The following is a 20,599-nucleotide window of genomic DNA, read 5'->3' as shown; positions in this document are numbered from 1 at the left end:
ATTATTTCATATTTTCCATTATATGAGGCCTAAATTCAGCAAATCACTTAAGCATCCATGTATGCTTATCTTTATTTATAAAAGTATGTTAACAATGAGACGTAAGCATATACTTTAATTCAGTGTTGCAATATGTTTGTGATAAACGGCATATTTATGGATTTGATTAAAAATATATGAATAGATTTAAAAAAAAAAGTGGTAATATGTCAGACTTTGGTCAGTGTGAACAACATCATCATTTTAGGAAGTGTGTTCTTGGGAGATGGAAAATGATCCTGCTCTGTTTTTAATGTAAGAAACAGTCCAAAAGTGCAGGATTTTTTTCTCTTTGAAGTGCAATAAACTGAAATTAATACAGTTTGGTTTTTAAAAATGATAAAACTGAAGTAACATTAAGCCCTTGATTCTTTTTAGTAGTTGCTTACTATATTGGCAATCATTGTTTTTTCAGAACTATTACACATTCCACCAAGACACAGCAGTAATCCAAAAGTTAATGTTCTGTTCATTCATAATTATCTTTAATTCTTGAGATTTACTGATGACTGAACTACGTAAGAGGTTGCTTTTGTATGGCGTAGGTAGCCTGGACTTTTCGCAGACTTTGTACAGTGACACACTGTAGAGTTAAAACTGTCCATGGAAATTTTTAGATGTTCTAAGACAGTGAGATTTTTTGGGGAGTTGTTTTCCAAGTCACCATGAAATATATGATATGTAGCAGATCACTTTGGCAGTTTCAAAAGTCTGTTTTTTCATTCCTTAGGACTTAAATTTACTTGCCAAAATTCTGCAGAATAAGTGATTTGAGAGGCATCGTAAACTAGGTCTGACAAGTTTTTGGTAAATTTGGTTACTAGTTTTTTTTATGACATTGGTTCTGGGATTTATTTATTTATTTTTTTTAACACCAAAGTTAGTGTGAAGCATCGTGTGAGTAGGATATACGCCTGCCAGGACCTTTATTTTTTAACATGTGGTAACTTACTGTGAAATCTGATCCAGCTAGAAATAAGCCACGCTCATTTAAGCAACACTTCTAATCATAGCGGCTTCCCCCACCATGAGAAGACTTCTGCTTCTGGTCCAAAGATGAGCATAGAATGGTCGTTAATGTAGTTCATCCTGCAGTACAGCCAGCAATAAAGACAGTCTTCTGTTACTTGAGAGCTGAGAGTAATTTAATATTCTAGCACTGAGCTTAGTTCATCTCCAACTCACTGAAATGTTATATGGAAAGCACTGAGCAGTGCAGATGAATCCCTACTGGGAATGACATGCATCGCTTGCTGTGCATTCGGTCTTTCCAGAAACACTCCAAAACGAAGGAGAATGGAGCCCTGCTGGAAGCAGGAGCCATTCCTGGTTTGGAAGATGTCCTAGATACGGCCCTATGTTTCATGATCATGCAGCCAAAGAATTTGCAGTAGAATCTGCACACCAAGAGGATCATGTTGCAAAAGGTCTGGATGAATTAAAAAGGAGAAGAAAAAAAGATAAAAAGGAATTCTGGCCTTTGCTCCTCAGATGATAACTTAGAAATGTAACATTACCCTAGAATAATGCCATTAATGTTGCAGACTCCAGAAATGGTATATCAGAGAGATGCAGACCACTTGATTTAGCTTGGCGGGTTGACGCTGAAACCTTAAGATTGCAAGGAAAACGAGTGTGCCGTTTAGCCTCTCCTGCTGCTCACAGGCTCCGGATGCCTCCCACGATTTTTTCGTTGGCCAAAATCTTAACTGTTCCCTGCCCAGTCTCCAAATCTCCAGCAACCTCCCAGGCATCACTTGTGTCCCAGTTATGTGCTGTCTTTGCTGATGCCTGCAGGAGTCGCTCAGTAAATTGAATTCTGCTTCCAAACAGAGACCGTGCGAACCATGCCACTGATGACCATTATGCATTTGCCTTTTAATGCATTGGAAAACTCCTAGGTAAAAATGTAAGTGATGCTGCTCTAAATTTCCAGTGTGGTAAGCAGTGGGTTGTGGGGCTCTGTGACCATGCAGCAAAATCTGGATTTTAAGTTTTCAGGAAAACCAGAGCTCTGACCATAAGATATTTTTGTATTTGTTGCAGTCAGCTGAAAAGTAGCACTGTTTTCAAGATTCTTCCAACCTGTAGTCATTCATTTTTCAGTTATGCTGATGTCAAAATGTATTATATGGGAAGCTACCGTTTAGTTGCATTCAGTATTCAGTTAAACACTTAGGTGATTGCAGGCTTGTATGCAAAGATCCCAAAAGGCCAAACCCGACAGCACGCTGTTTTTCAGCTCATCAGCTTTCCATCCTTTCCGTGCTGTGTCTGTTGGCTTTGCAGGTCTGCTCTGTATCAGGAGATGGTTAGCGAGACAGACCTGTGCTGTGGAGTGCATCCAATAGGCCATCCTCCTGGCTTAAGCAGCTACTTTGAATTTTCCTTAAGCTCTCTGGGGCTATTTTGTTTGACCTTTATTTAGTTCGAGTATCCCTACTAGGAAACCAATTATTGCCAGCCCCTTGGGTGGCTGCTTTAAACTGGGTTTCACTGTACTGGAGCAGTTGTGGTCACAAGTGCTGTAGTTAAGCATCAGCTCTAGTTTCTAACCCCTTCTTTTTCATAACCTGAAATAAACTAGTTTTGGTTTGAAAGTTTCCATGGCTTGTCTCAATGTAATAGTGACTGTGTGTATGTGTTTGTCTTCACTGTTTTGAATTGCGAAGAAGAAAGGTCCTGTCTTTTGTCCATCAGTTTCAAGGAGAATGTTGGAGATTTGTGGAGGTCCAAATCAATTACATTAGAAACTTCAGGAGTAAAGACTTTCAAGCGCAGATCCTATTTTTACCAATAGGAGACAGCAACATCCAAAAATCTGCATATTCTGAAGAGCCAGACAAAATTAAAAAAAAATACACACACACACACACACACACACACACACATATATATATATATATGTATATATATATGTATATATATATATCATGAATCCTTACTCTGGCAGCTTCATGGGTGAGTAGGGAGAAGCTTTCCATGAGTGTCCTGGACATTTCTGTTAAGCGCCTCCATGGAGATAGTCAGTCTCAAGACTACTTTAATCTAGCTCAAGGACTTCACAAATTGAAGAGCTCCTTTTTATTTTTAAATTCATAATCTAAAAACATTTAACAGCATCAGTAAATGCTAGGGTAGTGTTGGTGTTGCACTCTGAAGCATTTCAAAGTCAATAAATTCTCAAAATTTCCCATGAAAAAATATCTTGGTCTTAATGCATGTTTCCTATATAGTTATTTCAATTCTTCTATTCCCATTTTCCTAGTAAAATATATCCCTCTATTTATTGCTATGGCATAGTCTTAAGAATTCACAGGGTGTTCAGTTTGATCAAACGCCACAATGAAAACCTTTGCCTTTTGAGTGCTCAACTTCTTAATTTTATTGTTGCATCAGTGCCGTGTTTTGCTAATTATATAAATGAAGTAGAAAACTTCAAAGGCTCAGAATTTGTGTGTGTGTATGTGTGAATTTCCTTTTGATTTCCATGTATTGATTTAAGTATATGGACAGCTAAATTTGACCCTGAAAATTTCTGAAGTTTTGAAGATTTACATGCAAGAAAGGCTGGTGTTAGAATATACATGTGTGCATATGTGTACACATACCCAGCATAATTTGTCTTGTGGATCAGTTGTTTTGGGGTGTACTTCTATTGAGACAGAAACTATGACCTTACTAGTGTATGAGATTCAGAGACCTATATGGGAACAAGGTAAAACCACAGGTAGGAATTGCTGAATAATTACCTTTAGACCAACCTGAGCAAGAACCTTCCCAAGAGGGCAAGCTCATTTAATGGTTCCTAAAACTCAATCTTGTGGATGTCAATGGTCATGCTTGATTATTTGCAACAGTGTTTTATGAAAAAGCAATAAAAATGCATTGGGAGTGTACAGAGAGAAAAGGGAACAATAAATGGTTTTAGTTTTTCAATTGAGCCCCTTTGGTGTGAACAGGTAGAGGCTGCGTTTCATGCTGCTGTGCCTTAGCTATTTGAAATGTGTGTATGTGTGTGTATCTACCCAAAACACTGCTGTGCTCTGCTGGCTTATGATCGACAAGAGACCGGCAGTGAGAAGAAAAAATTCTTATGTTTGTTTTAGAGAGAAAGCAATTACAGTTACGGTTAAAGGATTAACCTGTTTTCTAGCTACCTGTATGTTTATCTGCAAGGCCCTTCAGAGAGCCACACTAACAAGTGCAAAGCTTGGTGAAAAGTAGAAAATGGCATGTTGTACACTGCAGATTATTCCTAGTGTTAATTACACTCTTCTGCTTCCTTCCTTGCCTCTTCGAAGCTCTGCAAGATGCCTCCAAGTGGCAAATGCTGCCAAAGTGACAACCAAATAGCTCCAAGTATTTAGTGACTTGTTTCACCACGAATGTTTACATGTGGCCTGTATGAATACAGGTTGTGCATATGTGGTATCTGCAAGAACTTGGGGGGCGCGTATAGTGCTGGCTGCGAGAATAGCTGCCTCTCACATGATTTGAGGTGTTAAAGGTAGGCTGAGTGTTTTGGTGGATAAAACACTGGCCTTTCGACCTTGGTTCCAGTCCAGCTAGAGATCTGGAAATAAATGAGTTTACTGCTGACACTCCAATCCCAGCAGACAAAACTTCACACCAAAATGCCCTCAATATAATTTGTCACATTTGGCATCTGCTACTAAGGAAAGAGCAAGAAGTGACCTAGCGTGGAAATGTAATCATCTTTCACCTTCCTGCTAAGGGGTGGGAATATAATTGGGACAATCCAGAAATTCTTTCAAGTCTAGGCCTCTGAGCCACCTCTAGACATTATTGTGTTCTGCAAAGCTTGTTGTTTGGAAGAATTCGCCTGCCATGAGGTTTGTGCAAGGCTTTTGAAGCAGGTTGGCTAGAAAGCTAACAATTAAATTCTAGGAGTATGTAGAGGAAAGTTGTCCTTGCAGGAGTAAATCTGACCATACACAATACTGTAATTCACTGGTCTCACTGAAACAGCTCCTTTAACTTCAGTGCACTTACTACTGGTAATTGCATCTGGCTGTATTTCTGGTGCATCTGAAAAAAGTGTCTGAAAAATCAGATGGGGCAAAGAGTTTGGCCGCAAAGTAAGATGCGACTACTGTATAAAAGTAGATGTATTCTATAAAAGCTTTAGTAAAATGGATGTCGGAATGCGTAAACAGTCTTTAACCCTAGAGACTTTTTAGGCTGAAGTGATAAACCAGAAATGCTTTGTAAAGCACACACATTATTTATTAAATACTGCCATTTCACCATTAATAGTCAAGTTGCAGAATAGGAGTGTCTGCCCAGAGGAAATGATAATTTCAAAGACAGGGTGTGCTGGGGAAACCCAGAGGAGAGAGTAACTGAAGTTTGGTTTGCTCTGTTCTGCTAACTTCCCTCTTGTGGCCATAGAGCCATAGGACCATGGCATCTCCTTCTGCACAAACATTCACACTGAGGAAAGAGTATTGCAAAATAGCAGTAGCTCTGGAGCTGTGGGGAATGGGAAATTTTAACCCTTTGCAGAGAGTGAGTTAGCAGATGAGAAGAGGGGGTAAAACCTCCTTGCACCAAGCCTGGGGATCTGCTGAGAATACCGGCTGTGCTGTCCACAAAGTGTACCTGAGCCTTCTTGCAGAGCGCGCGGCTGCACAGCCAGCATTTCTGCTGGAGATGTGTCGACGACAGGCTGCCAATCTGCTCGACGTTTGACCATCAGCACAGCCCTCAGCAGCAGAGGAGGAGGTAGGGGGAGTACAGGCTAGATCTTAACACGTAGCCGGAGCTTTGTCATTACCTTCTTGAAGGTTTTAGGTAGAAGACCCTGTATTTGCTGGTTTTCCTTTTACAGGGAGATTGTGGACTTCCATTTTGTTCAAGAAGGGGGCAATAAAACTCAAACTTTTAGTTGTTTTGAAGAGATGGGCCACTCTCAGGAAATATTTTGTTGGGGTAAGACCTCTGAAGGTGTGTAAAGCACAGGATGTTTGGGTGTGTATTTCTGGTTGAGATACTTTTTTTTTTTTTTAATTTCCTTCCTTTTTGGGTTGGCTGAACATTATTCATTGCCTGAATGGCAACAGCATTTCAGCTACTGCTCTACTTAACGGGAGCGAGCAGACCAAGGGATATTTTGGAGAATCAATTTGAGGAGTGGTTGCGACTGGTGCTCAGACCTGTAATTCAGACTCTTAGCACACAGGTAGGGAAGGAATTGGTTGACTTCCAGACACACAGTTAGGTTGTTTATTCATTCCTTTGTTCAAACCTGCGGAGAAAAGCTGGGTACAGACAGTAATGCCATAGCTGCCTTCAGAAGAGAGGGCCTTTCGAGGGATTGTCTCAGTGTACTTGTTCCCAAGTCTTCATTTAGATTATGTGACTTCCCCTAACTCCATGGAAGTCAATAAGGTCTACACCAGAGCATTGGCACTCCATAAATTAAATATTAGGAGCAGTGTTTGAAGTTTAAAGCGCTCGCTCCTCCTGCTAGCTCAGATTTTCTGCTGCGGTGCTTTTTTCTTTATGCCTGAGCACCTTGCTGACAAGTGCTAATAACAAAATGCCAAGAGAAGGTCCAGTCGGAGTTACCACATATTAAACATTCTGAACTTGTCCTTTTGCTCATAGATTGTGCATAATTAATAATTAAACGGTTTCAGTTGTAATGGGTTGACCTCCTTGAACTGTTCATTATTCACAAGGCAAAGGCATCACTCAAACTTTTTTTCCTATTGCCCTTCCCTGTTCTCGCTGTGTATATGCATTTTGGCTCTTTCTGAGAATCAAGCTGACCGCTTCAGAAGTCAGAGCGGCTGATCTTGTCATCCTCTTCAGCAGCAGGTCTCCGTTACAGAGGTGTTGCTTGGGTACTTAGGGCACTAGCTGGTCTAGCGAATAAGGTGCCTGTGGATGTAAAAGGTGATTGATACCTTGACCCTTAAGACTGTATTTGCAACTCTGCTACCGTTTTATCAGCCTCCACAATCTAGAAATCTCCAACATACTGGTTAAAAACTGCAATCTTTAATAAAAATGAAATACCTGTTTCTTAGTTCAGAATGAGCAGACCTATTCCTCTCTCCTTTAAAAATGTACGTGGTTTTCTACTCTTTTTGCCTTGCCAGTGCAAGTTCAGTGTGCAGGTGGGTAAAACAAGGCAGGTCATTGGAGCACAAATGGACGGTTCCTGGTGGTTATATCAAATGGGTCACCACACTTATCATACGGGATGTGTGTAACAGTTCTTTAGGGTAGAGACTTGGTAAACATGTATAGCTTTGTTTTGGTAAATGTGTGTAGCTTTGTTTTTTATCATCATATTCTCATGTGTTTGAGAGTCAGCCAGAGTCATCTTGCAGGAAACTTCAGGATATGATGTAGGCTGCATTTGTTTTGTGTAGCTTTTGTAGATTCTTGCTTTATGCATCATATAACAACATTGTGATTGCTCCAGTTACGGATGTAGCAATAGCAACACTTTTTCTCATTGGAAATAGCTCTAAGTACAAAATACTCTCACCTTTCTACTACTCAAATGCTGCTGAATAGAACAATGGCAGAAATAGAAATATTTCTGTCATTGGTCTCCCTGGATAGATACCATAACTGAATGGATGTCAATATCTCCCTTCTCCCTAATCGTGCCTTTGCTGTAAAGCTACAATTGGCTCTTGTTTTCAGAAGTGAATTTAAGGTATTTATTTGCACTGATCTGTTTGCCCTCAACCACATTTCCTAGAAAGTGTTTTCTTGAGATTGATGTATTCTCGCAAAAGGTTTGCGATTTGTCAAGCAAATAGCCAATAGATCTGTAGGTCACCCAGTCTAAAATCCTTGGGAAGACTGCGTTAAAGCATCTAGTTTTTTACTGAGATGCAGTCCGTTTTCAGCTGCCTCCTACAATCTCTTCCTGAGCTCCTGAGAGGAAAGCAGCCGGCCAAGGCATGGCCACGACTGCCAAACCTATGGCAAGAGCTGATCAGCCCGGGTGTGGTTGAAATGGGTGCCCTGTGCAGAACGCTGTGCTAGAAAAACAGCAATTTTTACCCGTGTGAAAATTTCTTGTGTGCTTAAGCAGGCACACCCCGTCTCCTGGGTAGGACGTATTTCAGGAGCTGCATGGGCATCATGTTAATCTTGCCACGCTAGAGCTGCTGCTTTCCTTTCCTGCCTGAACCACAACGTCAGATGAGCTTGGGATGGCCAAAGTGAAACACTGATGGCTTCAGCACTGCTCATTGGCTTCTCCTCCACTCTCATAATGAAGTTTCACCCCATTATGGGTCCGTCATCTCTTTGTGATTGCAGAAATTATCACCTACCAAATTAGTGTGAAGTGCCGTATGCCTGTCCTGTTCCCCCAGCATGCATGGATCCAAGCTGGCAGCCCTCATTAGAGGGACATTTGTACAAAGCTCCTCACTTGTCGTGTGCTTAAAATAAACAGCAGGGGTAGATTGGCAAGCAGAGCCGGCTCCCCGGGGAATGTGATCTCATCGCTTTGGCTCACCATTTTCAAGATGATCTGTAATACGTGCCCGGAGAATTTCATGCTTTTTCTTGGGCTCTGCCTTTGCTCAGAGACTGTCCCACCTGGGGAAGGCAGCGTTAGCCACTTCTTGTCCGAGCACGGGAAGGCTTCTCTTGAACAGGAGAAAATGATGGAGAGAGGCTAAATCTGGTGGGCTCCACTTGGTATAAGCAAGTCTGACATTTTGCACTGCATTTTCCATATTAATATGAATAATTTTTGTGTGCGGTTCTTTGAACTGGAGGAAGTTTAATTGCACCGTTTATTTCCTTTTGTTCCTTCTCCTCTCCAGTGAAAACCTTCCTATATTGATGTCATTTATAAGTTTAGAAACAATAACCTCTTCTTCTCCCAGTCTAAGTTCAAAGAGAATTTGGGCATGTTATATCAAACACTCCTTGTATTTAATAGAACTCTTTGAAAACTGTAAAGCAATTTTGGCTTCTCCTTTTACTCTTCAGTTACTTTTGATTTAATTGTATTTTCCAGCAGTTTCCAATTGTTTGAATTGGAAACAAAGCCTTAATAAGAGTTCTAGTTAATTTTCTGTCTTGTAATTACCGATCTCATTTTTCTGATAATTGGCCACAGCAATTATATGTATATTTACTAATCACATAGGAGGCTCTGCCGTTGTGTCTATCTGCCACCATTGATAATGGCACACACATTGCAGAGGTGCTTTTATCATCTTCTTTTTTCCACTACATCAAAGCTATTTCCTCGCATTCTCAATAATGAATACATGCATGCATTTGACACAGTTGTGTGCTAGAGAAATTGTTTGGCTCCCACCAAATGCTGCACGCTCTGAGTTTCTTGCCTGCAGCGCTGGAAGGTTGTATGTAATGATATATTGCTCATCCAAATGGCCAAAGCACTCCAAAGCACAGTGAGATTAAAATAAGTCATTCCTTTGTTAATTTAAATAGGTGCATGTATCATACTTTGCAGGGTACTTTGTGTAGGGATGTCAGGGAGGAAAAAAGCCGCCGAAAGGTATTTTTAATAGCAAATGAGAATAGATGAGAATGGAGTCATTTGCAGCTGCCTGTTTTATGTGGCTCTCTTGTTCCAACTGTAGGTCTAATGAGATGACACTGTTAAAGTACTCTGCAGTGTAATTTCATTACATCCTGAGCTGTTACACTATAAACACAGTGGAGCTCTCTGTCATTCTTGGAAAAACTCCTAGACTCGTAAAGCCCTTCTTTGCAAATGGTGATGTTGTTTGTTCGCTGTTTGTATATTATTTTCATGTGCTCTTAATTTTTTTTTTTTTTTTTTTTTTGCTTTCATAAATACTAGATGGTTATTTTCCCTACGTTGGTAAATTTTATCTTTGTTCTTTTAAAAATGGTTTCCTCTTTTAAATCTAGAATAGACAACATATTAGGACAGCCTCTAAGATGAATAAGTGTAAATAAACATGAGTGTAAATAAATAGCAAATGCAGTGAAAGAAACAAAGGTCAACACAAGAATAATTTCACAGCTCTTTGTTAATTACAAGACCATTTGTGTGTTACTTAAATAATCATTAATTTCTCATTTACACTTTCCCTACCTTCCTTTTTACCCTGTGGCTATCATTGTCCTTTTTTCACCTCCCCTCAGTGTCTTTCCACATGTTTTTACCCATTGTGTAATACTCATTAGTTGAAATTCAGTGTTTTATAACACATTCTCAGAAGAATTTATACCTTTCCCCCCTCAAATTCTCTGTGTGAAAAGGGGGGATTTGTCGCTCCAAGTTTTTTTTTGTTTTGTTTTTATTTCCCCTATTATTTGTTATATTACTCTCCTTCTAAAATACTGTCTTCTCCTGACTGTCTCTCGTTTCAATCCACTGGCAGGAATCGCCCGTCCTTCCAGCCGGGGAGTTCTCCGAGCCATTTGTACACTTCATCACTCAATGGTAAGCTCAGTTTGCAAACATGCCATGCCCTCAATGTAAATGATACATGCCATTAACTCGGCAGCTCGGCGAGACCTTATGGCTTTCCTTGCATCCTTTCCGAGAGAAGAGGGACTTGGGGGCCTTGGGCAGATGGGGCAGCAAAGCTAAGCAAACTGTTTAAATTATGTAAACGTTATTTACACAAAGGGTCGTAAAAGTACTTACAAGGGTTTTTTCCTGTTTTAATAAACCTGCCCTGAATCTGGGTGCGTTCTTGTGTGCTGAGACTCCCACGAATTTGTCTGGGGGTAAAGAGGCCACAAAGACTCCTGTGTATAATATCATTATTTAGGGCTTTTGAAAATATTACTTACAAAATTGCCTCAATGTTTAGAAGGGCAAACAGCTTTGATTAATTCATTGGCTTTTCAGTAAGTAATTTTTACTGAGTGTTGTATTTTAAAACACACCATTGGGTATATTTTCTTCCTGAATAGTTCATTGAAAGCCTTTTAAATTAACAGAGGAGTGGGGAGAGGAGGAGTTTATGGAATTTAACATATATTTCTTGAATGACTAGGTGATAAAGATCTGAAGGAAAAGTTATTCTAAAAAACAAAGTGAAGGGAAAATCTGTTGTTGTTGTTAACTGACTCATTCACAAAAAAAGAATAATAGCTGTTTACATGTGGCAGAAAACACAAGATTGGATTTTATATAAATATGGTGTGTTTGACAGAGAAGTGTCCCTTAGGAGACCCTGTGTGTCCCGGCTGGGCTGCTTGGTGGCGTAGAGCAGGTGGAGCCCCTCGGCACGTGGGGCCTTCGGCCGCGCTTCCTCATCCTCAGTGAAACTGGGCGCTCGGAGCCCGTGCCCCCAAATATATATATGTTTTATATATGTTACCCAGCAAACGCTGGATAAATCAGTATTTTTCGTATGCAGCGTAGGGGAAAGCGCCTCTCAGGACTGACGTTGTGTGTAACAGATAACGCGGGGCTGGAAAGCAGCCCGATTAGCGGTTACCTCCAGTAACAGTTAGCATAACACAGGCCGCCTTTTTCAGTAGGCTCAGTTTACGGAGAGCAACATTTGGCAGATTTTGCAGTGTAACTGAGCGGCGTGCGTGGAGTGCACTTTTTTTAATCCCTTCAAAAATTAATCACAGGCTGTTAAAAAAAAAAAAAAAAAAAAGTCTTAGGCAGAGGGAGGGATAACCTATGTTAAAATTTCCACAGATGTCAAGCTGAAGCATAACTGATGGCGGCTAATAGCCTGGTTTTCCCTGGAGACACGGCTGCTCTGGACTGTCAGATTAGAGCGGTTACCCGCCCGCTCGCCAGACAGCCCCGGCCTCGCTAGTGCCGGCGCTCTCTGAGGTGCTTCTAGTTACTTGCAGGGAAGGTAAATTGCATCATTAATACCTCCTATTTGCAACACAAATTATTCAATATTTTCGATATAACATATTGGCCATACAGGACACAATTATTTTTACTGCGAGGCGTTGCTGTTTAAAAAAAAAGTCAACAAACAGGAAAAACCCTCTGTACGCCACTTAAGCAATCGATTTCTAGTGAGTATTAGAGATGTCAAGTGAGCAGCATATCAGACTTCGTGACTTTATGCCAGTTGCGCCGTAAACACTGGCTGTTTGGATGTAATCCAATTAGTCAGTAGGCAGCTCCTGATGGTCACCTCTGTGCCACGTTATTGTGTGCCTTCGTGCAGCTAAGCACCGTCTTCAGTAGCTAATTGCACCTGTTGCACAGAAAACTAGCTCTGTTTGGACGAGAAGCATGATCTTATAAACAGCGTAATGCTGTGTAATGAACTATCACCCTGCAGTGTAATGGAAACAGATGTGAAAAAACTAAGGTAGAAACCCCAGGGTATTGCATGTTCTCCTGAAGCTGTTCAGTGTTAAACTTCCCACCTGTTTGTGCAATACTTTGTGTGAAGCTATATAATAATCCCAGGCAAAATGAGAATCAGCTTACTATGCCCTCTGACTTGGTTGGTTTTCAGTGATCGTTACATTCAAACACATTCATGGTGAAAAACGGAGTAGACCGGCAAAGAAAAGGCAAATAATTGTCACTGAGTAGCTATATGAGGAAAGCAGCTATTCTATGGGAGATGTAGGAAGTGTAATGGTAAAAAAATGGTGAAATGGTAAAAGAAACCTATAAATTTTTAGGAAACTTTAAAGACTCACATACAGATGAAGAGTGAACAGTAGTCAACAAGATATTTTGCTCATCAGCTGAACGTGTAGTAATTTTATTAAGAATGGAGCAACACTGACCATAAGGGAGGGATGGGAGAGAAAAAATCAATTAACATTTGAACCACTGTTAGAAGCCCTGACTTCCGCTGGCGCGTGCTAAAGTTAAGAAGTACGTTGCGATTCCAGGCACAGTCTGTCTGAGATAAAGGAAGAAGCCTTCAATATTTAAGCAAATGGAATAAAGAAACAGTTGTTTATGTGTGAATATTTTGTTTTATGGTAAATAGCATGAAAAAGCAACCAAAGGAAAGACCAGCACCTGAAGATTTAATGGTAAGTGAAACTTCAGAGCCCCTCAGTTTGTATTTGTCTATGAACACTTTTCATTAACGTATATAGAAGTGCATGCCTTTGGTTTTTTTTTTTTTTTTTTTTTTTTTTTTTTTTTGCATTTTTCAGCATGTGCAAGTTCACATCTGAATTTATTCTGGCTTGTGCAGCAATTACATGTTTGCAGAGCACATATGAAAACAAAAGGTGAAATTCTAGTTCCATTGAAGTTAATGGATATTTTGCTGTTACCTGCATTGTGGCCAGGACTTCACTTGCAATTTGGGAAATTAATACAGAACTTCCACAGCAAGCCACAAATTTCTATCAAAACCATTTTGATGCTTACTACACATTTTTTTTTTTCAGTTTTTATGTCCAGGGATTACTGCTTAATATAGCTCATGCTTTGTTATCATTTGCCAGTCTTAACCTTTCAAAATCTGAAGATTAGAAACAGAAGATACAGTCAAAATATTGTATTTTTAATGAAATGCAGGAGCTACTGTTTTCACTTATATTCATGTAGAATGGAAGCAGATTGGCTACAGAAGACTGAAGTTAATGCATAGCTTTTGGTCTTTCGACTCTGTGTTGGAACTGGAGCTCAGAGATCTCTTCTTTCGCTTGCAAATACCTTTTTTTCAGTTAAGCAGTAGTAGGGTACTTGCTCTCCAGCCGGTCCCTTGTGACTATGTGTTTAGTGTAGAGTGCTATTTTGACTGTTTTTAAGCTTCTAGGAAAATGTCATGTCAAACAATTGTTGTAAATATTTACAATAACTTACACTGTAGATAGGAGCTGTAGTCCACTCTGGCTTGAATCAAATACCTTACATTTTAAGGGTTCCATTAATTTTCTTCATATGCTATGTTTCCTGCCATGTAGAGGTTAATAAAAAATAATGATAATTTTTTTGAGAGTTATATGTCTATGAATAATTTTAGGAGATTTTAGCAGGACAAGGATGCATTTGCATCATTTCCTTTCTTGCTTACATGCTGTGAACTAAAGCAGAATAAACAAGTGTTTCTATCACAGCTATTCTCTAGTTAAAGGCTAGTCTCTGAGGATGCCCTGGGGCAGATACCTCACAACTCAGACTAGTCTCAATTTAGGCCCTAGTTAGTAAAGTATTTAACTGTGAATCTAATTTTAAGGGTATTAACTTCAATAGACTACATTTGAAGTTAGGCACCTGCTTAAATACCTTGGCAAAATGAGGCCTTAAAGTTTATCAGAGCACTCTACTTTGTGTCGGTATGTGTTTAGAATGAAAGGCTTACACTGCCTTATTTTGTCTTTTTTATTAACTTTTGATGGTTGGAAAATTCTTGCAGTTAGTCACATCTGAGAAAACTTGGAACAGGTTCTAGAGATGTAGACACATTTACCTTGTGCACTATTATGCTATGGCTGGATAGCTTAGCTATTAAAACAACGGAATAGGGTTTCATAAAACCCATGTCTGTTTGTAAATGCATGTTTCAGTGATGCAATAGGCTTGCCACTTATAAATAAAACATCTGCAGATCGCACATACCCCCATAAGTATATATGTATGTTTGTAAGCAATAACACCACTCCAGGGTGTAGAGTCATAAAAATGAGGCCAAAGGGTGAGTGCCTGCAGAACCAGGGAAGTGCACAGATTTATCTTTACAACTACGTGCCCTGGAGTGTGCTAGTCCCCTTTTAAGGAGGTATTTTATAAATAATTTTAAAATTATAGCAGTTCAGGAAAAAAAAATCTACTTTTTAAACAAAATCTTTTGTTTAACACATTTTTCCCCTCACCTTACTTTCTGTTCAATTATAAATGAACTTGCAGAAACAAGTACTTAAGCATGAAGTAGACCACTGCTGAAATCAAGAGTGAGCCCACTGCTTGCCCACAGCGTGGCTGGCCCTCATAGCTGGCCTGAATCCCCCTGTGCAGCCTGGTGGGCTCGGGGCTCCCTGGGCTCTCCTCTAGCAGAGTTACTAGCAGCCCCGTCGCTGCTCTGCCGTCAGGTCCTGTGTGTTCCTGGACGCTCCTGCGCTGCCATGGTGGAGGGTCTTTGTGGAGGAGGAAAAACAAGAACAAAGAGGGCACAGAAGTGTAGGGGATGTAGAGGAAATCCGAGAAAATCATTCAAGGGTCACATCCTTTCACATCTACCACGGAGTGTACATTTTGCTGAAGTCAGAGAAGTAAAGTTAGCAGGATTTTGAAGATAAGCAAGATTTGAGCCTTATTCTTGTAACTACTTTCAGTATAGTTGTGCTTTTTATTGGTGCGGAAGTAAACAAACGCTGTTTGCTTGTTCGACTTTCTTGATTTGAGGCAAGATGGACTCTGCAGGAAGAGCATACTTTGAAAGACCCCACTGCAAATAGCATCCTACTGAGTAATAGCTTGTTCCTGTTGGCACAGAGCACAGGCATGGGCTTGGTGGGTTCACTCTGAAGACCGCTTTAGTACCAGAAGAGTTACTTTGCTTGTTCCAGATTTTCTTTTGTTGTTTAGTGACAGCTTTTTAGGTAATTCTCTATTTAGGTGAACTCTAAATAGTCTATGTGACAGTCTGTCATAGGGTTGCAATGTGCATAGAATTACTTGTCAAGGAGCACTTTATTTAAAAAGCTTATACGCATATATACATTAGCATATGCAGAATGCATATATATATATATATATACACACACGTGATATGTGTATACGTGTGTGTATAAATATACACACGTGCACTCTCTCATATATAAACATATCTGTGCATATATAGGTGAATATACGTTTCTATATGTTGTTGGAAGGTAAGACCAAAGCTAAGGCTGATTAAATATATTGTAGAGGTGTCGATCATATCCTGTCTAATACACTCTCTTTCATTTCTGGAACCTGTAATTCTGATGAATATCTTCATTTATTGAAAGCTGCACCCATGTTAACTATCAGTAATGGGTAGCATGATGTAGATATTATTAGTGAAATCCTGGACCTGTCAAAGTCAGCTTACCATCGGTTTAAATGCAGCCAGGATTTCACCTCGGTCATTGTTTCGTGCTTTAGATGAAATGTGCTACTAAGGATGAAAGGTGCACGTGTAACTGTCGTTACTTCAGACAAAACATCAGAGTGCAGGTTTTCTCCCCTTGGACATTAACCATACTGGAAGTCACTATTTTGTAAGCAATTTAGTATAATTAAAGACTGAAAGCAAAATGAAGGGAGCAGAACATCAATCTTTTTCTACTCTCCTGATGATCAGTGAATTGTTAAATGCATCTTAAGAGGTGGCTAACAATACCGGCAGTGCCAGATTGGCAACTCCATTGAAGCCACCGGGTTACATCAGGGATGGATTTACCCTGTCTATCATGCTAGAAAGCCCCCTTTTCCTCCCCCCCGTAAAAGTCACTCTGCACATTTTGTCAGAAAATAGGGCCAAAGCCAAGGCTATATGAAATTCCTACATAAAGTCGGGCTTTGCAGTACCACAGACACTCTTGTACACGCGAACACCAAATTTATAATATCAGTTTCTCAGTGTATGCATATTCAGTGATATAATTGTTTCAAAATATTTCTAATCAACAGATTTTCACAGGAGTGAAAAAAGAAATTTCACTGAGCAATGGGAAAATTATCCATCCTGGGAAAGGAATAATCTTTATAATTCAGCAGTGGATACTCTGCACCTTGTTCTTACTGTGTCTGCTCTTTTGTTCCTTCTTAGAAGGTGAAAGACATACAATCAAATTAAATCGAGTGTATTCCTGTTTCAGCACTAGAGAGTCTGCACAACATCTTAGAATATTCCTCTGCCTCTCTTCTCTCCCCTTCCAAAAAGAAAAGGAAACCTCAACAAATCTTCTGCATAAAGGGGAAAAAAAATCCCTGAACTTCCTATTTTCTTTTAGAGCACAGAGCTGTTGGTGCAGTGAAATGCAGATGTGCACGAGAGGGGCACATATGTTTACCAGGCGCGATGGGGCAGCGCGGATAAGAACTAAACTCCTCCTGGTGCCGAGTGTGTGGGCTGGCATCCACAGGCTGGTGTTGCTCAGGAAGCTGTAGATCTGACTGTATTTACGGTGTTTTTCAGAAGCTTTCCATTCTAAGCTCTATTTAATGGAATCTATGCATAGTAAGTAATCAGGTCAGAGAGAAGCAACATCCCCTGTTTGAGATCAATCGCTGGCTAATACTTTATCTAGGCCACTTTATTATCTCATGCTGATTCCATTCCCATTCTCCTCCTCCTTTGTAGCATGCACTTCAGCTGTGGTAAAAGTACGTATCGCATACATATTAAAAACATATACCCATTCTATCTGTATGTAAATGTGTGAGACACAGCTGGATATTGCAGGAGTTTGATTTACTAATAGTTATTATCTGTTCTAGCTGTTCAGTGGCAAAGAGAGTTTCAGAAAACAAGCTAGTGCAGAAATTGCCTTTATGATATCACTAGCCTGCTTTGGTAATTGTTTAAAATCTCTCTTCTCCAGCCGGAAGGTTGGCCTTTTATTTTGCAGCTTGTATGCACTTCTCAGCCAGCAGAATTGTTGACATCTCTTGTTGAGTTTTTTTGTTAATACAGCACTGAACTCTATCATGCTACATATGACTGTTTAAATGCAAGTGATTTACTTAAAGGAATTGTGTTTGAAATACCAAAAGTCAAGTATGGAGTAGTTATTCCTTTATGCTTTCCCATGGATGCATAAAATACAGTCTTTAAGATGTTGCATTTGGATTTCTCAATGAAAGTATGGGTTAAGAAGACAAAATATTTTTTGGCCAAGGATACTGTTAACTTCTACACTGAATTACTTTTGAATAGATCTTCTGATTTCTGTTTAAGTCTCCAAATTGGAATCATAACTTCTAGCTTTTCTCCTTTAAAAAAAATTAAATTGCTCATACTTTTTATGTTGACATTTCATTAATTTGGAAGATTGTATAGTAAATTATACATCTTCCATGTCAAAAACAATGACTTGCCAAAAGACATGGTTTTCTTCATCTTTTCTGAGCGTTGTGCAGAAGCTCCCCATTTATGTGCATTCCGCAATCCCCGTGTTCTTGTTTTCGGGAATAGCATTTACACCAGGCACTCTGATCTCATTAGCTACAATCACCATTTTTTCAGTTAGAACATTCGTTTCTATGCTTAGATGTGTTTTCTTAAGGTCAGCATATTACTGACTCTCAAAAGTGGATCCTGGCTGGCTGTGCCCCATCCCCAACAGGTATAGTGAACCAAAATGAGGAGCATTTAAGTAGCTATATTCTAAAGAATCTGGCCAGCAGCACTTCCTACAATGCAGAGCTGAACCTGTTTGCTGCTTGTTGCGTTAGACTGTTGTTTGTAGCTCTTAGGAAGGACTTTTGTAGTTTAAACAAACAAATGGAGGATCAGCATAATCCTACCTGGATTTTTGTATCAAACTTCAGAACAAAGCCAATAAAATACTGCCACTTATGTTTGCCAATAAATAGGATTTCCCCAATGGATAATTTGGCTTTTCAATTCCACTACTGTAACGTAGTTGAGTGAATACCTGGGCTTGCTGTACAGGCTGGGTTTTTGATGACATATTATCTTTAGAGAAAGAGCAGAGATTTGTCTGCACTTTCCTTTTCTCAAGTGCCTGCAGTAAATCTTTTGAAGAGAGCTTTCTGGATAAATGTTTTCTGTCTATATCTAGCTAGATGTTTATGTGTCATTGCTGGATCACAGTGAGCCAAGAAATTTCATTCTTTGACTGCTTGCAAACATCTCTTTTTTTTATTATTATTGTTTTTTTTTCCTCAGCCAGTGCAGAATCTCCCATCAGCGATGGTTTGTCCAGCGGAAAATTGTCACTGCTTGAACCTGTGATGGATAGCTCTGTTTGCAAGCAGTGAGACTCTTCTCTGTCCCAGTGATCCTAGTTCATTCACCCCACAACAAGGAGAACTTTTGACAGAAACCGAAGCACGTACCAGCTGTGGATGCAAGGGCTGTCTTCTGATTTCTCAGGAACAAAGTGCAGACTCAGTGTGTTCTAGCTGTTACAAATATGATAAATTTTAAGCTGTCTCTTCAAGCTATGAGTTCAGTCATTCAGCAGACAAGGAGTGAAATGTTGAGCATGTTGAGGTTGATGACAAAATCTGTGTTGACTTTACTGAGGCTGGGATTTCACCCTAGTGCTCAGGGTGTGCTTGTTCCTCGGTGTTAGTTCTCTTCCTCCATAAGCGTAGCTCAGGGCTGGAGAAAAAAATGTGTCTGATTTCAGGTGGCTCTTGAACCAATTCCCTATTCAGCTGAAACAGGGAAAGGTGGTTGTGGATCTTTCTTTCTCTCTCTCTCCATCTCTCTCTCTCCATCTCTCTCTCTCTCTCTTTCTCTCAAAAAAAAAAAAAAAAAAAAAAGAAAAAAGAAAAAAGCTGTTTCTGTCCTTAGGGGTATGATTTGCTTCTTTTTTGTCACTTGAGAAATCAGCTATCGAAATGGAGAAATGCATTCCATCAGTGTCACTAAATCCGGCAATTACAGAAGACTAAGATTGTGACAAGGTTAACGTGAGAGCATTAGAGTTTTAAGGTGTTATATTTATTCACTGCGTTCTGCAGTCCCGTTGTATGAACAGCCAATCACTTTTTACAGAAAATGTGAAAATCTAACTTCCTCTTTCTAACATGCCCTAAAGCTGCGTGACGTACTAGTACTTTCCAGTGAAATGTGAAAAGAAATAACTTGAGTGGGCTGAAAGAAGTGTTAAAAATGTAAGGAAATCAGACAAAAACAAATTGGCAGCAGCTTAGAATAATACAGTTCATATTTTTTGGTTCCCTGAGTCTCCCGAGCTTTGCAGTTTAATTTGAGCAAATGTCTCATTTGGCACTTCTGCTCATTCTGTAGTTTTCCAGACACTTGGACAAATATTTACATCTCAGTTTTGGTAGCAGAATTACAGTCTTTCAGTGAAGATGCATTGAGAGCTTGTGTGTTTGTGTTACTGATATTTTTATGTTGATTGCCTTCCCTCCGTGTTTATATATATTAAAAAAAAAAGACTGTTAGCAGCTCTAAAATAAGAGTCGTATCTGTAATTCCCAGCACATTATTCTTCCCGTTGCTTTCAAATTCATTGTAGAATTTGCTGTAACAGGCAGCTTTGGAAACCTATGTGTAATATTTATTCTTATAATAAAATTGGAATTTTAAATTGATTCAGACCCACTGCAGATTAAAACTGCTGACATTTGTATAGTACCGGCTATTGTGGGTCTGTATTCTAATTAGCACCTCAAGACGCTCCTGCAGTATTAAATAATAGTAATAATTGCCTATGAATAAGCAGAGTATAAAGCAGGAGATACAGATATGGCTTCTTAGTGACCTGTGTGCATTATGTCTCAAATCCTTTAATCAGATTTGTGCTGGTTGATTCTTGCATGCACAGAAATTCAGCTGGAGGATCAGGACCTAAAGTAGTAAAAAATCAATTAATACTACTTTCTAATTTGTGCCGTTGACAAAAAAACGCATATAAATAGGGGACATTTTTCTACTTAAGAGGGCTGCAC

General features: G+C 39.6%; 1 protein-coding gene across 3 annotated transcripts in view; it reads left to right on the top strand.

Annotated features, from left to right (window-relative positions):
• Positions 1–20,599, top strand: part of MAP2K5 (mitogen-activated protein kinase kinase 5) — a 142,418-nt gene that overhangs the window by 107,753 nt on the left and 14,066 nt on the right. For all 3 annotated transcript variants that reach the window (XM_062583859.1, XM_062583858.1, XM_062583860.1), the window contains exons 20-21: positions 10,431–10,492; positions 12,993–13,038. In XM_062583859.1, coding sequence (XP_062439843.1) covers positions 10,431–10,492; positions 12,993–13,038 — 108 coding nt within the window. The remainder of the gene's footprint in view (positions 1–10,430; positions 10,493–12,992; positions 13,039–20,599) is intronic.

Source organism: Rhea pennata, chromosome 10 (assembly GCF_028389875.1).
Source record: "Rhea pennata isolate bPtePen1 chromosome 10, bPtePen1.pri, whole genome shotgun sequence".
NCBI lineage: Eukaryota > Metazoa > Chordata > Aves > Rheiformes > Rheidae > Rhea > Rhea pennata.
Note: the sequence above shows the minus strand (reverse complement) of the source record. Positions and strands in the feature narration are given on the sequence as shown.